The sequence below is a fragment of the Zootoca vivipara genome, chromosome 2, assembly GCF_963506605.1.
Source record: "Zootoca vivipara chromosome 2, rZooViv1.1, whole genome shotgun sequence".
In the NCBI taxonomy this organism is placed as follows: domain Eukaryota; kingdom Metazoa; phylum Chordata; class Lepidosauria; order Squamata; family Lacertidae; genus Zootoca; species Zootoca vivipara.
This window is the reverse complement of record NC_083277.1, coordinates 102,025,337-102,047,560: the sequence shown is the minus strand read 5'-3', so window position 1 is coordinate 102,047,560 and position 22,224 is coordinate 102,025,337. Positions and strand designations below refer to the sequence as shown.

General features: G+C 49.3%; 1 protein-coding gene across 1 annotated transcript in view; it reads right to left on the bottom strand.

Moving 5' to 3' along the window:
- Positions 1-20,670, bottom strand: part of LOC118079656 (uncharacterized) — a 35,026-nt gene extending 14,356 nt beyond the window's left edge. Inside the window, exons 1-3 of the mRNA XM_060271966.1 lie at positions 19,935-20,670; positions 13,974-14,166; positions 10,994-11,009 (exon numbers count right to left, since the gene is read on the bottom strand). Coding sequence (XP_060127949.1) covers positions 10,994-11,009; positions 13,974-14,166; positions 19,935-20,095 — 370 coding nt within the window. The 5' untranslated portion in view covers positions 20,096-20,670. The remainder of the gene's footprint in view (positions 1-10,993; positions 11,010-13,973; positions 14,167-19,934) is intronic.
- Positions 20,671-22,224: the final 1,554 nt, after the last annotated feature.

Here is a 22,224-nt window from a genome sequence, read left to right as displayed (position 1 = left end):
GTCCAAGTGCTGCCAGGAAGGAGAGCCGGGACGCTAGTAAGCAAGTTCAATGGAGACCCGAGGGAATATCAGGGCTTTGAGACTGAGATTGTGTATGCTCTTGAGCTGCACCACGCTGAGTTCCCTGATGATGAGCACAGGGTAGCGTTTATTGTGGAGCACCTTACCGGGGCAGCCAGGGAGTGGCTAAGACCGTTAATCGCAACAAAGAATCCTTGCATGAAGAATGTCAAACTATTTCTAGAAGGTTTGAAAACGATGTATTCGTCCGATAGTCATATGGACCAGACTAAGGAGGAACTTCATAATTTACGCCAAGGAAATATGACAGTTCGCGCGTATTGGGCGAAATTCACCATGCTGGTGCACAGATTGGGGTGGGAACTAGAGTCACCCCCAATGCAAGCAGCGTTCTACTTGGGGTTGCATGAGGAGGTGAAGGATGAGCTCTCGAGAGGTCCAAAGCCCAGTAATATGGATCAGCTGAGCAAAGCGGCTCTGGCGGTGGGGGTGAGACAGGAATCCCGGTGGAGCGACAAGCAAGCAACGCGCGCAAAGCGGGCTTGGTTCCCACGGTCGCAGGAGAAGCCACTCCCCCAACAACCCTTTCAAGCCACGCCTGGGGCCAGTCAGGACCAGGAACCCATGCAGATTGATAGCGCGCGCGCGCGGGCTTTTCAAACCCCAGCGGCGCCAAGACGCAAGGAGGGAAGGGGTGGGAATTGCTTTCTCTGCAACTCCCCCCAGCATCTCGTCAGAGACTGCCCACATCGCAGGGAGTGGCAAGGAAAGGCGGGAAAGGTTGTGCCCTCCCCCACTGACGCAGCACCACAACAGGGAAACGGGAAAGCCTGGCTGCAGGAGACAAGGGGCAGCAGCCAGGCACAGTCAGCAGACATCAGCCCCAGCCCACCCACCCGCACAGAGAGGAGCAGAGCCAGCCCACCCCTCCCAGAGCAGGAGTGGTTCTAGAAGTGACGCTCACGCTCCCAAATGGCTATCCCCTGACGGTCCTCGCCCTAATTGACAGTGGTGCCTCAGCCAACTTCTTCTCGAGAAACTTTGCAGAAGAGCACCAGATCCAGCTTCTGCAGCTGGATTTTCCCCTGCACGTGGCAACCATTGACGGCAGAGAGCTGCTGGGAGGGGCCATCACTCATCAAACCCCCCCCATGAGAATGACGGTGGGAAGGCACTCAGAGACACTGGCATTCAACGTCACAACCATCTCAGACCCCCCCCCATCGTCTTGGGCATGAGCTGGCTGGCGCGCCACGACCCCTCCATCAGTTGGCACCAGAGATGCATCACGTTTGGATCGGACTTTTGCCTGGAACATTGCATGCAGCACCAACCAGGGGAGGGGCCTCCGATAGCCACGGTGGCCACCATGCACATCAAAGGGGGTGAGGCGATACCCAAGCCGTACTGGGACCTGCAGGAGGTCTTCAGCGAAGCGGAGTCCGACCACCTACCCCCACACAGGCCTTTTGACTGCCAGATCAACCTGGTGCCAGGGGCAACTATACCCCCAGCCAAGCTGTACGCCATGTCAGACCAGGAACTGGAGGATCTGCGCGCTTTCATCGACAAGAACCTCAAGCGGGGGTTCATCAGAGAAAGCAAGGCAGCAGGGGGCAGCCCAGTCTTCTGGGTGGACAAGAAAGACACGCAACAGCGCCGTCTTGTGGTGGATTTTAGACGGCTGAATTCAGTAACAGAGCCAGTGGCTTTCCCCATGCCCAGAGTGGATGATCTCCTGACAGCGGCACGCAGGGGCAAGATTTTCACCAAGCTAGACCTGAGGGGGGCGTACAACTTGATCAGGATCCGGGAAGGCGATGAATGGAAAACCACGATGTTCACGCCTCTGGGCTCTTTTGAATATCTGGTGATGCCCTTCGGGTTGCAAGGGGGCTCAGCATGCTTCCAGGCCTTCATGCACCACGTCCTGGGGTCCCTCCTCTTCAGGAAATGCTTGGTCTTCCTGGATGACATCCTTATCTATTCCGATGACCCAGTGCAGCATGTGAAAGATGTCAGGGAGGTGTTGCAGCGCCTGAAGGAGAACCACCTGTATGTGAAGCTGGAGAAGTGCAAGTTTCACACCAAGGAGGTGGACTTCCTGGGCTACAAGCTGTCAGACAAGGGGCTGGCGATGGACAAGGACAAGGTGCAGGCCATCCTGGACTGGCACAGCCCCAGGACGCGCAAAGATGCCCAACGCCTACTAGGCTTCGCCAACTTCTACAGGAAGTTCATCAAAAACTTCTCTCGCGTTACGGCTCCCATCACTGACTGCCTGAGAGGCAAGCAGAAGTTCAGGTGGACGCCAGAGGCGCAAGCAGCGTTCGAAAGCCTCAAGAGGGTGTTCGCCTCAGACCAGAACCTGTTCCACGTGGTTCAGGACGCGCCCCTACGCGTGGAGACAGATGCTTCTGATAAAGCTGTGGGCGCCATTTTGTTGCAACTGGATGCCAACAGAGAGTGGAGACCCTGTGCCTTCTTCTCCAGGAAGTTGACCCAGCCAGAGCGAAACTACACGGTGTTTGATCGGGAACTTCTTGCGATCCACGCTGCGTTCCAGCACTGGAGACACTTCCTGGTGGGCGCCAAGCACCCCATCCAGGTGTGCACAGACCACAAGAACCTGGAGTTCTGGAGAACTGCCAGGGTGCTCAACCAGCGGCAGATACGGTGGGCAGAGTTCTTCTCGAACTTCAACTTCTCCATACACTACATCCCGGGAGAGCAGAATGTCAGGGCGGATGCCCTCTCCCGCAAGCCAGAGTACATGGAGGAGGAGGCGCCACCGGCACCCAGGCACATTTCCCCCCCGTCAGCATGGTCCTGCGGAGCAGCAGTGGTGAGCGTGGCGGAACTCACAGCACTGACGGCAGCGGATGAATTTGCCAACCGCATCTTCAGAGAACTGAGAAGGGGGGGGGAGCAGGCAAAAGACTTTGCAGAACGCAGGGGGCTGCTTTTCTACAAGGGTGCACTGTACCTGCCCACCACCCAGCTTAGACGTACGGTCCTCAAGCAGATGCACGACAACCCAACGGCGGGTCATTTTGGGAGGGACAAAACCGCTCACCTAGTCATGAGACACTTCTGGTGGCCAGGGGTGCGGGAGGATGTGAGGGATTATGTAAGGGGCTGTGACACCTGCCAGCGGGCAAAGGTGGTCAGAGCGCCACCAGCAGGTTTGCTGGAGCCCTTAGCCACACCGCACAGGCCGTGGGAAGTAGTGTCCATGGACTTCATCACAGACCTGCCGTCGTCCAGGGGCAAGACCGCAGTGTTGGTGGTGGTGGACCTCATGTCCAAAATGTGCCACTTTATACCGTGTGCCAGGGCGGTCTCTGCAGAAGAGACAGCCAAACTGTTTGTGGATCACGTATTCAGACTGCATGGATTACCTTTAAGGGTTATTTCGGATCGTGGCCGCCAATTTGTCTCCAGGTTCTGGCGGCGGCTCATGAACCTCCTGCAGGTGGAGGTCAGCTTGTCGACGGCTAGACACCCGCAGACCAATGGACAGGCGGAGAGGGTCAACGCCATTCTGCAGCAGTACCTGAGATGCTACGTCAGCCAGCGGCAAACGGACTGGGTGGATCGCCTGCCACTGGCAGAATTTGCCTACAACAATGCGGTGCACGTCTCCACAGGGGTGTCGCCCTTTAAGGCCAATTACGGGCGTGACCTCAGATCTTTCCCAGAGAGGGAGGGGGAGGAGGAGGAGGAGGGCCCACAGGCTGAGGATTGGGCAGAGGAACTGGAGACGGTGCACCAGCAGCTTAGAGAACACTTGGAGAGAGCCAAGGAAGCGTACAAGAAGGGGGCAGATCGCCACAGGCGACAAGGGGAGGTCATTAGGGTGGGGGACAAAGTTTGGTTGTCCTCGGAGGGCCTTCCCATCAGAGGGCGATGCAAAAAGCTGGCGCCCAGAAGGTTGGGCCCCTTCACGGTCACGCAACAGGTCAACCCGGTGGCATACAGGCTGGCACTGCCAGAGGACATGAGGGTGCACCCTGTGTTTCATAGATCGCTGCTGTCGCCGTACAGGGAAAGCAGCAGGCTCCGAGACAGCGAACAAACCCCTGAGGGAGGGGGGGAGAGGGAAGGCAGGGAGCAACTCAATGAGGCCACGGCCATCCTGGATTCAAGGTGGGGGGTGGGGGGACTGGAGTACCTCATGGCATGGGAGGATGCTCCACCGTCCCAGAATGAATGGGTCCCAGCCACTCAGATACAGGAGGAATTCCTGGTAGAAGAATTTCACGCCCTCTTTCCCCATAGACCCAAGCCCTGGCACATGGAAAGGGAGGGGGAGGGGGAGGGAGCACGGGAGAGCAGTTCACCATGGCGCTGGGAAGCGGAGTTTGAGGAACCAGAGGATGAGGTATGGGTGTCACCGAGATCCACCCAGTCAGAGGAAGGAGCAGATTGGCAGAACATTTTTACCCCCACCAGCTCTGACGCCACGGACTTTTTGGGATTCCAATCCTCCCAGGCGGAAGGGGGGGCGTGCAGGACTGGGGGGAGGTGTTCACACCAACGGGCTCGGAAAGCACTGAGTTCTTAGGCTTCCAGTCGTCACCGACACCTGGGGGGGACCTGGGGAGGGGTGAAGGAGAGCTTGGGAGGGGGGTGGATGTGAGGGACAGGGGATATCGCGAAGTCCCTCCCCTCCTGAGTTCAAGCCAATCACCGAGCACAGGGGAAAGCAGAGAGAGTTCCGATTCCAGTGGGGAAGCAGGAAGTCGTGTCCGAGGCTCAGGCAAGGTAGAGGAGCCAGGGTCCCAGGTGGGACAGGAAGGGGCGAATAAGGGGGGGAGACCCATCCCCCCAACGCCAGAACTACGCAGAAAGAGGAGGGGAAAGAGGATGGGTCTGCCAAAGCTTTTGTGTTGGAGAAAGACGCGCCAAAAGCCATTAGGAGGTTCTGAAACCGACTGATCACATCACTCCGTGTAAATAGCATGACTTCAGCACTGTAAATACGCAGCACCAATAAAAGAATAAAATGCAGAGCTGCGTAGCGTCGTTACTCTGAAGTAGTCCACTCCGGCCACTGTGACATTATTATTATTATTATTATTACTAATTAGCAGCCTGTCAGAGATGCTGATGCGGCTACTCTAGAGTAACGACTCCTCACAGCATAGTCCTTTTAGGCTTTTATTAAGTGCTGATTATTTACAGTGCTCAGAGCGATCTATATACATGTTGTCAGTCAGGTGTCAGTACCTCCGAATGGAGGTTGGCGCGTTTTCCTCCAGCAAAGAAGCTTGGGGAGACCCAACCTCTTCCCACGACGTTTCTTGCGCAATTCCGGGGTCGGCGGGATCGGCCTTCCCCCCTTCCCCCCCCCTTCCTGTCCCACCTTGGGCCGGGGCTCCGCTACCTTGCCTGAGCCTCGGACACCCCTTCCTGATTCTCCGCTTGAGGCGGAACTCTCCCTGCTTTCCCCAGCGCTTGGGGATGGGCTGGAGCTTAAGATGGGAGGGGCCTCCCGGTATCCCCTGTCCCTCACACAGCCCCACATGGCTGCCTTGAAGATGGCACAGAGAGAGAGCAAGCCTTTCCTCTTTCGCCCTTTAAAAGATCTGAATAGCCTTCCTGCAGAAACTGCATCTTAATTGCAGAGCAGAAAAAGTAGAGAAAATCTCCTCCCCTTGATGCTAGTAATAGCAGTATGGGCCGCCTGCATGATGTTTTATTTGGCCCCAATTATTAGTTTTACCAGTACGATATTTGTATAAAAGTAAAATAATCCAACAGATATAAGAAAGTCCTCTCCCAACACTTTCTCCCACTGATAGTTCTCTTCGGAAAAACACAAACCCAGGCTTAAAAGCTAGCCGCTTTTTTGTTTTCATGAAAGTAGGAAGAAATGTCCGACCAACTCTAACATTCAGGAACACGAAGCATTGCAAAAATAACAAGGAATATTTTTGTCTGAATGCTTTGAAATCATTTCCTTTGCAAAGAAAAAAAATCCCTAAATGTTGATGAGCAGCAGCCTTTCTTCCCAATTTTCCAGTAACAGCCTCTGCACTTGAATTAAGTGTAATTGCCCAGGATTACAGCCTCCCTTGGCATGGGCGTAGGCAAGGGGGGGCAGGAGGGGGCAGCTGCCCCCCCCTAGAAGCAAAAAATTATTGTATTTTACAGACCATAACCAGCACTTTTCCCCTCCAAAAACTGAAGTGGAAAGGGCTTTGCTTTAGCGAGAGCAGCTCTCCACTTGCTGGGGGGGGGGCGGGAACACAGCTGTAACAAAAACACATCAAATAAATAAAGCAAAGTGGCTACCGGTACTTAAGCAGTTAAGACAATGGAGCAGAAAATCTCTTCAGGCAAGGTTTGATAGCTGACCAATTCACCCTATTGTTCTTCAGTGGTAGTTGTTAATGAGCATTCAGGGATCACATTAAGAGTTCTATTGGCGATTTAATGAGGGTGCATTGACTAAGGTGGCTCTGCAAGGCTAAAAGGAAATGAATAAGAAAAGGGGGGGGGTCTGTAGCTTTTGATAGACGCAGTGATGTTTATAAAAAGCAGAGGTGTTCCAGTCTGCCCCTCCTCCTGCATCTGTATACTGTAAATCAGGGGTGGCCACCTCCCAAGAGACTCTGATCTACTCACAGAGTTAAAAACTGGGAGTGATCTACCCCCTTTTGGGGGGTTCAGGTCAAAGCTGTTGAGTTTTTTTAAGGAAGGGAAGCCCTGTTTTTTTTAGTTTAGGTCAAACTTGTTGAGCTTCTTTTAGGAGGAAGGGAGGCCCATTTTTGTTTAGGGCTTCAGGTCATAGTTCAGCTTTTTTTAGGGAGGAGGAAAATTTTGGGTGAGCTTTTTTTAGGGGTGCCAGTGATCTAGCAGTGATCTACCACAGACATCCAGTGATCTACTGGTAGATCACAATCTACCTGTTGGACGTGCCTGCTGTAAATCAAGCAGAGAGAAAGCTGCTTGCAAGGCTCCTGTACAGGCGTACCAGTATCTTTCTCTTGCTGCAGAGCTCCAGCATCACAGCGTCACCCAGAGGCACCCACAAATGTGAGTTATCCCTCTCTCTATTTCTTCCTTCCTTCCCTCCCTCTTCCGTCCTTAATAAAATACGGGGGGGGCAGATAAGCCCCACATAGAAAGCCCATCAACATGGGGGGAGGTGACTCTTTAAAATACAGTATTTACCAGTAATTGGGGGGGGGGGCGGCACCTAGGCCTCTAGGAGTTGGCTGCTATGTCTAGGACAATTCAAGAAAGCAGATTGATGCATATGCTATGGTAATATATCAATAGAATCATGGAATTGTAGTCGGAAGGGACCACAAGGGTCATCTAGTCCAACCCCCTGCAATGCAGGATCTTTTTCCCAAGGTGGGGCTTGAACCCACGACATGGTTGAAATATTATGCTGATATGCAGCAACACCTCGGAGCTGTCGTGACTGCGGCCGTGCCTTCCCTCGCCCTCGTCCGCCCTGCCACCCCCTCTCGCCTGCCCAACCCTCCCGTCCTCTTACTGCAGAGTTCCAGCATCACAGCATCACCCAGAGGCACCCACAAATATGAGTTATCCCTCTCTCTATTTCTTCCTTCCTTCCCTCTTCCATCCTTAATAAAATACGGGGGGGGCAGAAAAGCCCCACATAGAAAGCCCATCAACATGGGGGGGGTGGCTCTTTAAAATACAGTACAGTTGTACCTCGGGTTGCGAACACCTCGGGTTACGAACAACCCGGGTTACGAACTTCGCAAACCAGGAAGTATTTTCGCCGTGCGTGCGTGCGCAGAAGCGCCGCACGCCTTTGCGCATGCGCAAAGCGCAAAAATAGCGGAAATAGCGCTTTGCGCATGCGCAAAGCGGCGGTTCGGGCCCTTTTCGGGTTACGAACTTTTCAGGTTACGAACTGCGACCCGGAACAGATCGCGTTCGTAAACCGAGGTACCACTGTATTTACCAGTAATTGGGGGGGGGGAGATGCACCTAGGCCTCTAGGAGTTGGCTGCTATGCCTAGGAGTAGGACAATTCAAGAAAGCAGAATGATGCATATGCTATGGCTATATATCAATAGAATCATAGAATTGTAGTCGGAAGGGACCACAAGGGTCATCTAGTCCAACCCCCTGCAATGCAGGAATTTTTTCCTAAGGTGGGGCTTGAACCCACAACATGGTTGAAATATTATGCTGATATGCAGCAACGCCTTGGAGCCGTCGTGTCTGCGGCCGTGCCTTGCCTCGCCCTCGCCCGCCCTGCCACCCCCTCTCGCCTGCCCAACCCTCCCGTCCTCTTACTGCAGAGTTCCAGCATCACAGCATCACCCAGAGGCACCCACAAATATGAGTTATCCCTCTCTCTATTTCTTCCTTCCTTCCCTCTTCCATCCTTAATAAAATACGGGGGGGCAGAAAAGCCCCACATAGAAAGCCCATCAACATGGGGGGGGTGGCTCTTTAAAATACAGTACAGTTGTACCTCGGGTTGCGAACACCTCGGGTTACGAACAACCCGGGTTACGAACTTCGCAAACCCGGAAGTATTTTCGCCGTGCGTGCGTGCGCAGAAGCGCCGCACGCCTTTGCGCATGCGCAAAGCGCAAAAATAGCGGAAATAGCGCTTTGCGCATGCGCAAAGCGGCGGTTCGGGCCCTTTTCGGGTTACGAACTTTTCAGGTTACGAACTGCGACCCGGAACAGATCGCGTTCGTAAACCGAGGTACCACTGTATTTACCAGTAATTGGGGGGGGGGGGAGATGCACCTAGGCCTCTAGGAGTTGGCTGCTATGCCTAGGAGTAGGACAATTCAAGAAAGCAGAATGATGCATATGCTATGGCTATATATCAATAGAATCATAGAATTGTAGTCGGAAGGGACCACAAGGGTCATCTAGTCCAACCCCCTGCAATGCAGGAATTTTTTCCTAAGGTGGGGCTTGAACCCACAACATGGTTGAAATATTATGCTGATATGCAGCAACGCCTTGGAGCCGTCGTGTCTGCGGCCGTGCCTTGCCTCGCCCTCGCCCGCCCTGTCACCCCCTCTCGCCTGCCCGACCCTCCCGTCCTCTCCAGCCAAGCAGGGTAGCCGCCGATGCTGCCTGCCCCAGAAGCACAAGGTGGCCGCTGCCGCTGCCGCCGCCACGATATCATCAGGCCAGCTGGCCCTGTAGCCCCGCCCACGTTCCCACTTCGGGGCCCCGCCCCTGAACGACCATGGCTTGCCCCCCCCCTAGTTTTGATCCTGGCTACGCCCCTGTCCCTTGGCTCAGAAGACAGAAGAATCTCCAGGTAACAGTCTCCTGAAGTGCACAGTGCAAAGGAGGGGCGTTGCATAGCTTTCCCTCCCTGTTAAACAGCTGTCACAGACTTTGCCTTTCACTGTTGAGATAAGGCCTGCTATATATCCATCCAAATAGCCGTGTGGATGCAGCACTCATCTTGTGTTTTAACACACACATTCACAAAGGTTGTGTTTTTGGCCAGCCCACTAAATATAGGATAAAGTCAGGTGACTCATAGACCTAGAAAGCAGTATTTAAGGCAATCTGTGCCAATGTTTCACTAGGCGGGAAGTGGATAGAGGAACTTTGGTTCTGCTTTTATGTAAAGGTATGGAAATTGGTTTGTTTGTTTTTTAAAGGCTTTTCTCTCCATTGCCTAGCACTTAGATGGTGCTTAAAAATGCTTGGGATGCCAGGTAAGCGGTGACTTTAAGACTGGCCAATAGCAGGAGTCTCATAAGGAGGGAATGTTTTGGCCTAGCGGGCCCCCGCAAACTCTTTATTTGTATTTACAATGGCAGTTTCTCCCCATGTACTACAATCGTTTCGCTTACAAGTTTAAAGCTGCTGCATTGCCTCTTGGGAATGGGGGGAAGCATACTTCCACATTTATCAAGTGCGCACCCCTATTTGAGCTGCTCAATCCATATCAATCATCCGTGGCAACCGTCCTTCCTTACTCTTCCCTACTCTCACCAAGATCTCTCTGAACTCAGTTCCCCTCACACTAAGAACTCCACCTGTTCACAGTGAGCACTGGCTATACTAGTAGCAAGAACATTATGACCTTGTGAGAGCATTTTCAGAATGCGCTCGGCACTGTTCACGGCCCTCATTATGGCCCCATCAGCACCATACATTCAAAGAATTTCATACTGCTTTTTAAACAGCTGTGGCTTCACACTAAGAATCACAGGAACTATAGTTTCTTAAGGGTGCTAAAAGTTGTTTAGAGACCCCCATTCCCTTTGCGGAGCTACAATTCCCGGAGTAGTTGAATAGTCAATCCCTCTTGCATGTTCAGACCTTTTAACCTCCCCCTTAAATAAATTCAGACAAGACTCAAATTTTAGTTTGGTTTTTGGCAGAATTTAGGCCACCACTTTATTGATTACAGCAAGTGAGTGGTTGCATAGGCTCTGGTTCGACTAGCTCCCTGCACTGCTGCAGGTAGCACTGACCCAGAGCTCCATCGTAGGTCAGCCAAGGGTGAACACCTGGAATGGGCGAAAGCTGGGGACATGCTATGTCCACCACCCAGATGTCCCCCTGGACTCAGGCATGGGCACAACCACTCGCAGGGTTGACCAAACCATTGAGTCCCTGGATTCCTTTAATGGAATACCCCTTCACATAGGGATGGCGAGAGCGTTCCCCCATCCCTTTCACCTGAACCAGAGCCTATCTGCAACCTTACAAGTTGTGATGATTTGCTACGCGGCATGCAAAACCCAAATGGCACCAGCCAATCAGCCAAGTGGGGGAAATACCTGTCGTGCCCCTGTCCCAACAACAGGCGACACATGACAGCATAGCAAGGTCAAGTGCGCAAGCCCTAAATATAGGGAGAGGTGGGTGGGTGTTCCGATGCACTGACTAAGAGAGAAAGCTCAGGGTCACGTGCATTGGCATATATAGGTCCCTTATTTGGCTAGCGTCCCATTGGTCAGATTAAACCCAGCATCAAGGGACCTACCAACCGGGTGTTGTGGCTATCCAATCATACCCACTAACAACACAAGGGTTTGGTTCATAGCTGCCAAGTTATCCCTTATTTTAAGGGATTTTCTCTTATGCTGAATAGGCTTCCTCGCGAGAAAAGGGAAAACTTGGCAGCTATGGTTTGGTAGGCAGGTCTCACTGCAACACTTGCCCTCTTTGAGGGAGGACACGATTTCCCAGAGAAGTCTGGGAAGTGTAGCTCTCTGCAGCCTGAACAAATCAGGGCTCTTTGTGGAGGGCGGACCACAAACTGTTTAAAGTGGTATGATACTGCTTTAAATGTACAGTGCAAATGTGGCCTTATTAGTTATAATTTGTGGGAGCACCAAGAAAGGCAAGCTGTGTGATAAGGAGGCAGATGAGATACTAGTTAGGACTAAAGAAGAGGAAATGCATGTTATGGCCAGAGCCTACTGCCTGTAACAATTCTTAATTAAGAAAAATAATAAGTATTTTTTAAAGATTTCATACAGTCAGCATCCTCTCCATTAGCCCATTAAATGATTAAGAATAGGATGCAGGGAGTGGTGAGTTTCCTAGGACAACTACAAACACTAACATGTGTTTATGCAAATCCATGTAACTAATTTACACATTCTCTCAGGAGGGGGCTTGCAAGCATTTGAGAATTGCAGAGCTCCTTGTCTGGCTAATGGCTAGGAGCTGAGTTTAATGCAAGTATGTGTATATCCTTCCTCTGCATTCCCCAGGTAAGAATTTCACCAGGCAGTGTTCCTTTATTCCTTGGTATGTATTTAATTAGATTGCTTGTATGTGCCCAGAGGACTTTGGCAGCACGCATAAAGGAGAAAAATCATGTGTGTGTGTATTATTTATGATGAATATTAGCGGGATTCTTCATACTGCTTGGCCATGGAGGCTAATATGAAATTCATATTGTACAAAACGCATTGTACAAAATGAACCCAAACCTCCCTTTCTACAGCTGTGCATTCCTCGCATGAAAAGGGCAGTGTGGTCCCTGTCTGCTTCTTAGCAATATGTCAGGCCTTTGCAATCTATTGAATAGCTTGGCAGTTGCAGGAGGCTGTCTGCCTGTTAGAACCATCTGTTGCTAACTCCATCCTGGTGTGAAATCCTACCGTTTCATATGTCTAATATTTCAGATATTTGCCTGCTGGCTGCCACGAGAGTTCTGAATGAACAAGGACTTGAGATCTGGACAGAGACTCTACATTCCTTTCTCTCAAAGGCTTTGGGAACCGTGACTTCCTGGGTTGCTGTTGTTCTTAAAAAAACAACCATGCCGGCAGACTGTACTCTGGTGGAACGAACTGAACAACCCACTGGGTGTTGGCTGGTGTGTGTGTGTGCCTAAGACAATTTTCTTTCTGGAATTTGATTAGCTTGGCTGCATGTCGTGGAGACTGTGTGTTACGGAGAGTTACCGCTGAAAGCAGCAGCTCCTTTACAGTCTTGTCTCCCCTTTGTTTGTAATGCCCCATGTCATTGGCTACAGCTTACCGAGGACAGGGAGACTCAAGGCATGATGATGGCATGGTGCATGTTTTGTAGTGCTACATGGGAAATGTGAACTGAGGGCTCACCCACACTTACATTTGCCCCGCATTTCTAGGTGCCAGTCCATAGAATCATAGAATTGTAGAGTTGGAAGGGACTACGAGGAAAATCTAGTCCAGGGTTCCCCAAACTTGGGTCTCCAGCTGTTTTTGGACTACAATCCCCCTCATCCCTGACCACTAGTCCTGCTAGCTAGGGATGATAGAAATTGTAGTTTAAAATCAGCTAGAGACCCAAGTTTGGGAAACCCTGATCTGGTCCAACCCCCTGCAATGCAGGAATCCTTTTGCCCAATGTGGGACTTGAACCCACAACCCTGAGATTAAGACTCTCATGCTCTACCAATTGTCTGGGTGCTTTTTCTTTTTTTGCCCAGGCACTTTCCCTGTGAAAACCTGCTCTTTACAGCTGGGTCGGAACAAATGACAATCTTGCAAAAACCCAAATTGCCATTTGTTCCGATTCAGCGTTAAAGAGTGGGTTTTGCCGAAGGAAACCCTGTTGGGGTAGGGGGGCGGGCTGCACATCTCTCCATGCAATGGCCAACAGAGGAGGAAACTTTCATACCTGATAATAAAAGTATGGAGGTTGGGTATGAGTGATCCCCCTTTCCTCTCATAGAATTATAGAGTTAGAAGGGACCTTGCCTTTCTGCACATTACTATAACAGCTGCAAGCAGAGCTCCTGTTGCTCTGTCCCAGCTCCTGCCAACCTAGCAGTTGCCAGTGCAAGTAGATAAATAGGTACCACTGCGTCAGGAAGCTAAACAGCATTTCTGTGTGCTCTGGCACTTATCACAGTGTTCTGTGCGCCAGAAGCGGTTTAGTCATGCTGGCCACATGACCCAGAAAGCTGTCTGTGGACAAACGCCGGCTCCCTCAGCCAGAAAAGCGAGATGAGCACCACAACCCCATAGTCGCCTTTGACTGGACTTAACCATACAGGGGTCATTTACTATTCTCCTACAGTAGCTATATAGGGACACGGGTGGAGCTGTGGGTTAAACCACTGAGCCTAGGGCTTGCCGATCAGAAGGTCCGAGGTTCGAATCCCCGTGACGGGGTGAGCTCCCGTTGCTCGGTCTCAGCTCCTGCCAACCTAGCAATTCGAAAGCACGTCAAGTGCAAGTAGACAAATAGGTACTGCGGCAGTGGGAAGGTAAACGGCGTTTCCATGTGATGCTCTGGTTCGCCAGAAGCGGCTTAGTCATGCTGGCCACATGACCCGGAAGCTGTACGCCGGCTCCCTCGGCCAATAACGCGAGTTGAGCGCCGCAACCCCAGAGTCGGTCATGACTGGACCTAATGGTCAGGGGTCCCTTTACCTTTACAGTAGCTATACATGCCAGTTCTGTGAGGAAGTTTCTAGGCACAACAAACTCTTGCTTACCTGGCTCCTGCTGCCCCTTGGCCTCCAGCTTGCTGTCCTTTGCCGCATCCCTGCCGCTGCTCCCATGCTGTGCTGGCTCAACGGTCTCTTGCTCTGTACTTTTGAGAGGCTCGTTTACACTGAAGAGTTGTCCCTCCTCAAGGATCGGCAGCGTGGCAAAAGCCCTTTTCTTTTTATTCTCTTTTCTCTCACCTCGGATGTGACTCCATGGGTTTCTAATCCAAAGGGGGTGGGGATTTAATGTGTTTTATATAATAATAATAATAATTATTATTATTATTATTATTATTATTATTATTATTATTATTATTATTTATACCCCGCCCTCCCCAGTCAGAACCGGGCTCAGGACGGCTCACACCAATAAAATTACAATAAAGCATAAAAAGCAATTAATTAAAATACAGATTAAAATACAGTATTAAAATTTAAAATGCAGCCTCATTTTGAGTAGTCAAATTCAAGCCATGAGGGAGGAAAAACGCAGGGGTCAGACTAAGTCCAACCCAAAGGCCAGGCGGAACAGCTCTGTCTTGCAGGCCCTGCGGAAAGATGACAAATCCCGCAGGGCCCTGGTCGCCTGTGAAAGAGCGTTCCATCAAGTTGGGGCCAATACTGAAAAAGCCCTGGCCCTAGTAGAGGCCAATCTAGCCACCTTATGGCTCGGGATCTCCAGAATATTGTTGTTTGTGGACCTTAAGGTCCTCCGCGGGGCATACCAGGAGAGGCGGTCCCGTAGGTACGAGGGTCCCAAGCCGCATAGGGCTTTAAAGGTCAAAACCAGCACCTTAAACCTGATCCTGTACTCCACCGGGAGCCAGTGCAGCTGGTAAAGCACTGGGTGAATGTGATCCCGCGGCCGGGACCCCGTTAGGAGCCCCGCCGCGGCATTCTGCACCCGCTGGAGTTTCTGGGTCAGCTTCAAGGGCAGCCCCGCGTAGAGCGAGTTACAATAATCAAGCCTGGAGGTGAACGTCGCATGGATCACTGTGGCCAGATCAGGGCGAGAGAGGTATGTACACACACACACACACACACACACACACACACACACACACACTCCTCTCTCTCTCTCTCTCTCTCTCTCTCTCTCTCTCTCTCTCTCTCTCTCTCTTATGCTTATATCCCGTTTCATGCAAACAAACAAAATATTGTTTACTTTAACATCTACATATTGTAGACTCTTGTTTTGCCATTTACAAAGAACACATCTCATACAGTCATTCAAAAGATTAACGAAAGCCAACGTGGAACACAAGCTGAGAGACCGTTTAACCGAAATATAAATAAAATAAGCAATTTAAAAATAACTGCACGTTAAAAAAAAGTACAGTATGTGTAAATGTGCACAACTGTACGACTCACTTGCAAGTAGTATTGTCAGGTACCCTTGTAGGGATTCTGTACAAGTATTATACCTGGTGTTCCTTAACGAAGAGATGCTTAATGGTGGCCAGTTATTCACCAGGCAGACGGTTGGGCTGTGTTTTATGCCCCTGTCCCTGCCTTGCGGAGCCACAAGGGCTAAGTGGGTATGCTATAGTGCAGGCATCCCCAAACTGCAGCCCTCCAGATGGGAAAAGAATGACTATTAAAGTAGTTTACGCCTGTATGGCTGAACTGCAAGGGTAGGTCCCTCAGAGGGTCTCCTTCTCCCTTGCTGCACTGCTTAGAGCAGGCACCCCCAACCTGCGGCCCTCCAGATGTTTTGGCCTACAACTCCCATGATCCCTAGCTAACAGGACCAGTGGTCGGGGAAGATGGGAACTGTGGTCCAAAACATCTGGAGGGCCGAAGTTTGGGGGTGCCTGCTATAGTGCATTCACAGGGTATCATAGAGGTGGAGGTCCATGCATGGAAGCCCAGATCTGGAGGGCATAAGCAGAGCCCTGCTGGACCAGAACAAAGGCCTGTCTGGTCCAGCACCCACTTCTCACAGTGGCCACAGACCACAGATGGCTGTGGGAAACCTGTAAGTGGGACCTGAGCACAAGAGAACTCTTCCTCACCTGCAAATCCCAAGAGGCTAAGGTGAGTTTGCATTTCGACTAAAGAGCAATTTCTGACGTTTCCCCCCTCTCCAGCCACCCTCTCATTTCAATGCTGTCATCAGCACAGTGCACACACTTCTATAAATAACTACTACATAATAATTGCTTTCCAAAAAAAGTTTAGTTCAGATTTTGGAGCATAGCAAATAAGGATCCTACGTATATATAGAGAACATACCCAGCTACACCTACTGCCATAGTATAAAAGTGTCACTTGTGTGTGTGTGTGTGTGTGTGTGTGTGTGAGTGTGTGTGTGTGTGTGTGTGTGTGTGTGAGTGTGTGTGATTTAACAAATTCATTTATCCCCCACAGCCCAGACTTGATAATGAGGAAGACTGCAGAAGAAATAGCTTTCACGTTATAACTAATTGCAGCTGTTTTCAGTGTAACATATTCTGCGGGGAGAAGGTTGTGGGCCAGTTGATAAATGTGCTAGACTTCGGAGACTTGAGATCAAACCCCAGTTCAATTACAGAGTCACCTGATAACTTTGGACAAGTCACAATTGTATGGACAAGTCTATGATTCTATGATTCTATAGGCAGGTGGAGGCCGCTTGGGGGCAGACCGGTGGGGCAATGACCCATTGGTCCTCATGGAGTAGCCTCCACTGGTTTGAAGTCACTTATATCCTCTTCAGAAATGTGTGCATCAGTTAGGAGCATAAATAATAACCTCTCTTGAAGTGCAGAGCCTACGTGACTTGGCAAAGTTCACCCACAGATAAAACAATGCTACAGGACATACAGTTAAGAGGGAAATGCCAGCTTAGTAAGATCACCGTACCACTACGTGTCTGCTTTTCTTATTCCTGGGAAGCCCTCCAGTGCTTTTCTTGAGCAAAATGGCAGAGAGAGCAACATGTTTAAATGCCAGTTTGGAACAAGAACTTGGGGAGGGGGGAGAAAAGCTCTGCAGGGCCATTTTGCACATAAAACCCACCCGGCAACAACTGCCTCGGGAGCAGAATGTCTGTGGGATCCCTGGCTAGGCTGTGCTCTTGAGGAAGTGCTGTAAATTTGCTTTCTGCAAGGTTGCCAGCTTGGAAACATTCTTACTGTCAGAGAAATCTCATCAGCTGCTGCATGTGGAATTCCAGGTCCCAAGGTCAGCAGCACGTTCAGAGCCGAAATGCAAGTTTACAAAAGGTTGAGAATTTTTCAGATTTCGCTGTTTGGGATTTGTTGAATCCCCTTGACCGACCTCAAGGTTCATCACTGAAATGTCAGAATCAAAATCTCACCGCAGAACTCAGAACGCCTCTTTGTGCATAAACAACCCACAGTTAGATATACAGTGGTACTTTGACTTATGAACGACTCGACAACCGAATTTTTCGACTTACGAGTGGGGCAAATGGCCGCACGCTTACGAATTTCTCAACATCCGAACGGATACCGCGGCGGATTTAGATAGGGTTTTTTTCGACTTATGAATTTTTAGATGGGGTTGCTTCGACTTACAAATGTTTCCGTTTCCAATGCATTCCTATGGGAAATCGCGTTTCCAATGGCGCTTTTCGACTTACGAATTTTTTGACCTACGAAGGTGCCTTTAGAACGGATTAAATTCGTAATTCGAGGCACCACTGTAGAACATTGTCTCAGGGTTTTTTTTTTATAAATAATAATAATCTATGAGCTGTGCAATAACATTCAACTTTATATGTGTTTTTTTAAAACACTTTTTAAAATAAAAAAACCTTAATGCTGTGCTGTCTGCCCACTGAGCCCACTGAAAAAGTTCCATTGGTTTCTTGTGGGCACAGCATGCATGGTACAACATATGCTTGAACTGCTTTCCTGAACAAAGAATTTACACAACCTGGTTGGGTAACAGTGGCGGACTTTGGGCTGCAGTGTGCTGCCCAGTGTGGCTGAACCAGTCACGCTACCCTAAAACCGCCTCTTTTGGTGGCAACATCAACTTGAAAACCTGATGATTTTCAAAGGTTGTGCTATAAAATTTACCAATGGCTTTCGTAACATCGCAGTCTACTGTCATATATCCTGTACAACGGTTATAGGCAATGCAGTGTTTTGTCCATTATGTGGCCCGTTCAGTGGGAGGTCATTTGGGCTGAAACGCAAAGGATTTCCCCTCTCAGTTCACTATTCCCCTGTGTACACAGCAGGGGTCAGCAAACTTTTTCAGCAGGGGGGCGGTCCACTGCCCCCTCAGACCTTGTGGGGGCCGGACTATATATATATATATATTTTGGGGGGAAATGAGCGAATTCCAATGCCCCACAAATAACCCAGAGGTGCAAATAAAAGGACACATTCTACTCATGTAAAAACACGTTGATTCCCGGACCGGATTTAGACCGGATCCGGCCCCTGGGCTTTAGTTTGCCTACCCATGGTACACTGCATATATTTAAAACACATTTCCCCCTCAAAAAATCCCTGGAACTATAGTTTCTCAAGAGTGCTGGGAACTGTAGCTTTGTGAGGGGTGAACTATCCCAGGATTCTTGTGATGGGAAGTGGGGCTGTGCTTTAAATATATGGTGTTTATTCACCTCTTCCTTGCAGGAAAGATGGACCCATAAGGTTTTTTGTTTGTCCCTTGCTGGATATACCTTCCTCTTATCTCCATGCTAGGGAGAATATGTGGGGGAGTAACAGCAGCAAACCTTTGGGGAAATGGGGCCTCCTAGGGGGAGGGGGAGGGGAGAAACTTCATGGACTCTTCTGAGTCTCTGAATGAAAATCATATTTGTATGTCTGTTCATGGACTTAATTCAAACTTCTCAGACCACATTTGTTGGCATCATTTCCTTAAACTGACCTTTTCCTTTGTAAACATATGAAGCTGATTTTCCCTTGATGCAACTGAATCTAGCGAGAAAGAACACAAAGGACTCAGGACGATAGGGCTCCATTTGTTGACACTGCATGGGCACACACAGCCTCGGTTGTTTTCATAGAGAGGACACCCTCTCAAAATGATAAACCAGGCGCCTTATGAAACCTGGGTTAAACCTTTGGCACAATAAAGAAGTCTGAACCATGTCAGATCTATAAAGCATTTTGATAGCCTGCCTGGGTCAAATTAATCTTGTATATTGATTTTGCCCCTAGTGATGTAGGTTAGTACATTATCTGTTCTCTTTAAAAGGATATCTATGGCCTTAATTAATATATTCTTTACACAAATGCTCTATTTAAAAAAAAATCACAGGGTCTGCAAATATGTATTGATTCAACGTATTCTTTATCAGCTCCAGATTTGTAGAGCAGTTCTTCAAGACACTTGAACAAAGTGAAAGGGTTTGCAGCTGAAATGTGGTTTGCATATATGCTAATATGGATACAGAAGCATGCATAACATTTGCGTAGTGTTTGTAGGCATCTGGGGCACAGTGGAGGGCAGAATACGTTGATTCCATACCCGCAGTATTCCTCTACAGCAGACACCCCCAAACTGCGGCCCTCCAGATGTTTTGGCCTACAACTCCCATGATGCCTAGCTAACAGGACCAGTGGTCAGGGATGATGGGGATTGTAGTCCAAAACATCTGGAGGGCCGAAGTTTGGGGGTGCCTGTTCTACAGCACTGTTCTTCAGTCTTAGATCCTTAGATGTTGTTAGACTACAATTCCCAGTACCCCCAACCAGTTTAGCAAATAGTCATGGGTGATGGGAACTGGAGTGCAACATCTGGGAAGCCAAGATGGAAGATTGTGGCTCTAGAGGATTCTTCCAGGATACCACAGACATTGCGACAGACATGTTCAGGCATTGGCTGAACACATGAATATTCAATCCATGATTGAGGACCAGCCCTGCCCCTCAAAATTCCCAGGTGGGAAGACTGCTGTTTCGATCCTTGTGCTCAACACAACTCTACAGAGTGGAAGGAATGCGAAGTGATATGGACACGCCGCAAGAGAAGATGATTGAAACTGTAGCAAAGAAATACTTACCTGGAATGGGCATATATTGATGGTTTTTTCAGGCTCCATCTCTTTTGATGGGCAGGACCCTGGACCAATTTTCCTTCTGGGGTCCAGAGCCTGGCATTTCTGTCAGAGGAGCCACGGAGGATGACGGATCCTGAACCAAACATGAGGTCTTCAGTGCTCATCACACTCTTGCGATGGACTCTCCAGGAACCAGAGTGAAAATGGCGTCAGCAGTATCTGCTAGGGAGCTGAGCAACAGGAGACAGAGACAGATATTTTGTAGAACACCTCCTCTTCCCCCCTCTCTTCCTCCCTCCTCTGATCACAAAAAGAGACTTTGCATTCTGTCCTCAGGATGATTTGCCAAGACCTCTCCATGCTCCTGTTTCACTTACAAGCAAAGTCGTTTCTTTTTATAAGAACTTCTAACTATGAACATTGTTACTGTCCCCATGCTATATTTTAACTGTAGCTTAATTGGTCAGACATTTAGTATTGTTGAGGTTGTTTTTAGCTGTTTTAAGTATGCTATGGGGGAAGCAGGTGGTGCTGTGGTCTAAACCACTGAGCCTCTTGGGCTTACCGATTGGAAGGTTGGCGGTTTGAATCCCCACAACAGGTGAGCTCCCATTGCTCGGTCCCAGCTCCTGCCAACCTAGCAGTTCGAAGGCACATCAAAGTGCAAGTAAATAAATAGGTACCGCTCCGGCGGGAAGGTAAATGGTGTTTCCATGCGCTGCTCTGGGGTCGGTGTTCCGTTGCGCCAGAAGCGGCTTAGTCATGCTGGCCACATGACCTAGAAAAACTGTCTGCGGATAAACACCAGCTCTCTCAGCCCGTAAAGCGAGATGAGTGTCGCAACTTTCAGGGGTCCCTTACCTTTACCTTTTAAGTATGCTATTGATTTACTTGAATTGCTTTATTTGCTTATTTATTAATAGAAGTGGTTCACAATTTTCTGTAATAAAATCGTATCTAGTAAATCCCGTTATTTGTTTATTTATGGTCATGTAGATTCTTCAACTTACCCCATCTTAAATGATGGCAATCTTGTAACAATACTGTACTTTCAAGTAAAACCCAAATATATGTATTTAGATAACCAAATGACTTGGGTTCAGGCTGCCTAAATGATTGCCTCATTCCATATAATCTTTCCCATATCCTAAAATCCGATGGAGAGGCCCTTAGGAACACCTTATGCCTTTGGCCCTAGGCAATACAAGTCTGACCTGTCCTGAAAATTTTCAGTGCTGGAAAGGTTGCTACTAGCTGTAGTGGATGAGGCATCTATGTGTTTACATATTAGACATATGTAAGGAGATGGCAGTATCAGCTGGTCAATTACAGCTGAAATTCAAGTTGCCTTTGCATTCCAGTCTTATTCAATTCATACTATACACCCTGTGTCCAAACAGGGTACTATAAATAGGAACACAGGAAGCTTATAAGACTTTCTAAGAAACAGTAGTAGTAGTAGTAGTAGTAGTAGTAGTAGTAGTAATTTTGTTTATACCCCACCCCTCTGGTTGGGTTTCCCCAGCCACTCTGGGCAGCTCTCAACAGAATGTTAAAAACACAATAAAACATAAAACATTAAAAAAACTTCCCTAAATAGGGCTGCCTTCAGATGTCTTCTAAAAGTCAGATAGTTGTTTGTTTCCTTGACATCTGATGGGAGGGCGTTCCATAGGGCGGGTGCCACAACCGAGAAGGCCCTCTGCCTGGTTCCCTGCAACCTCACTTCTTGCAGGGGCGGGGGGACTGCCAGAAGGCCCTCAGTGCTGGACCTCAGTGTCTGGGCTGAATGATGGGGGTTGGGACACTTCTACAGGTATAGTGGTATCATTGGTCCATTTGGTCCAGTTTTGGTTATACTGATTGGCAGTGGCTCCTCAGAGTTTCAAACATTTCCAGCCCTACCTGGAGATGCTGGGAATAAAACCTGGGACGTGGATATGTTGTTAAATGGAGGAGCTTTGTGACCCATGGAGCAGAGATACAGACTTAGCATCTTACAGTAGGCAAGAGCAAAGGGAACTAAACTTGGAGCACCTTTGGAAAAGTATTGCTTGTCATGTTGGTTGGCTGTTAAATCTTCCAAATGCAACTATTGATTGGGTTCCAGATACAACACGTTGAAAACATCTCATCCTAAAAGATTCAAAACTGTAAGCCAATTGCAGCACCTACCTTCAGCCTGTGACAGAAAATGGTTTCCCAATCCTGTGCTAGGCCTTTGGTCTCCCAAGTTTAATTTTAAAACTATATTTATTTTTGAGGGAGGGAGGGAGAAATACTGTTCCTCTTT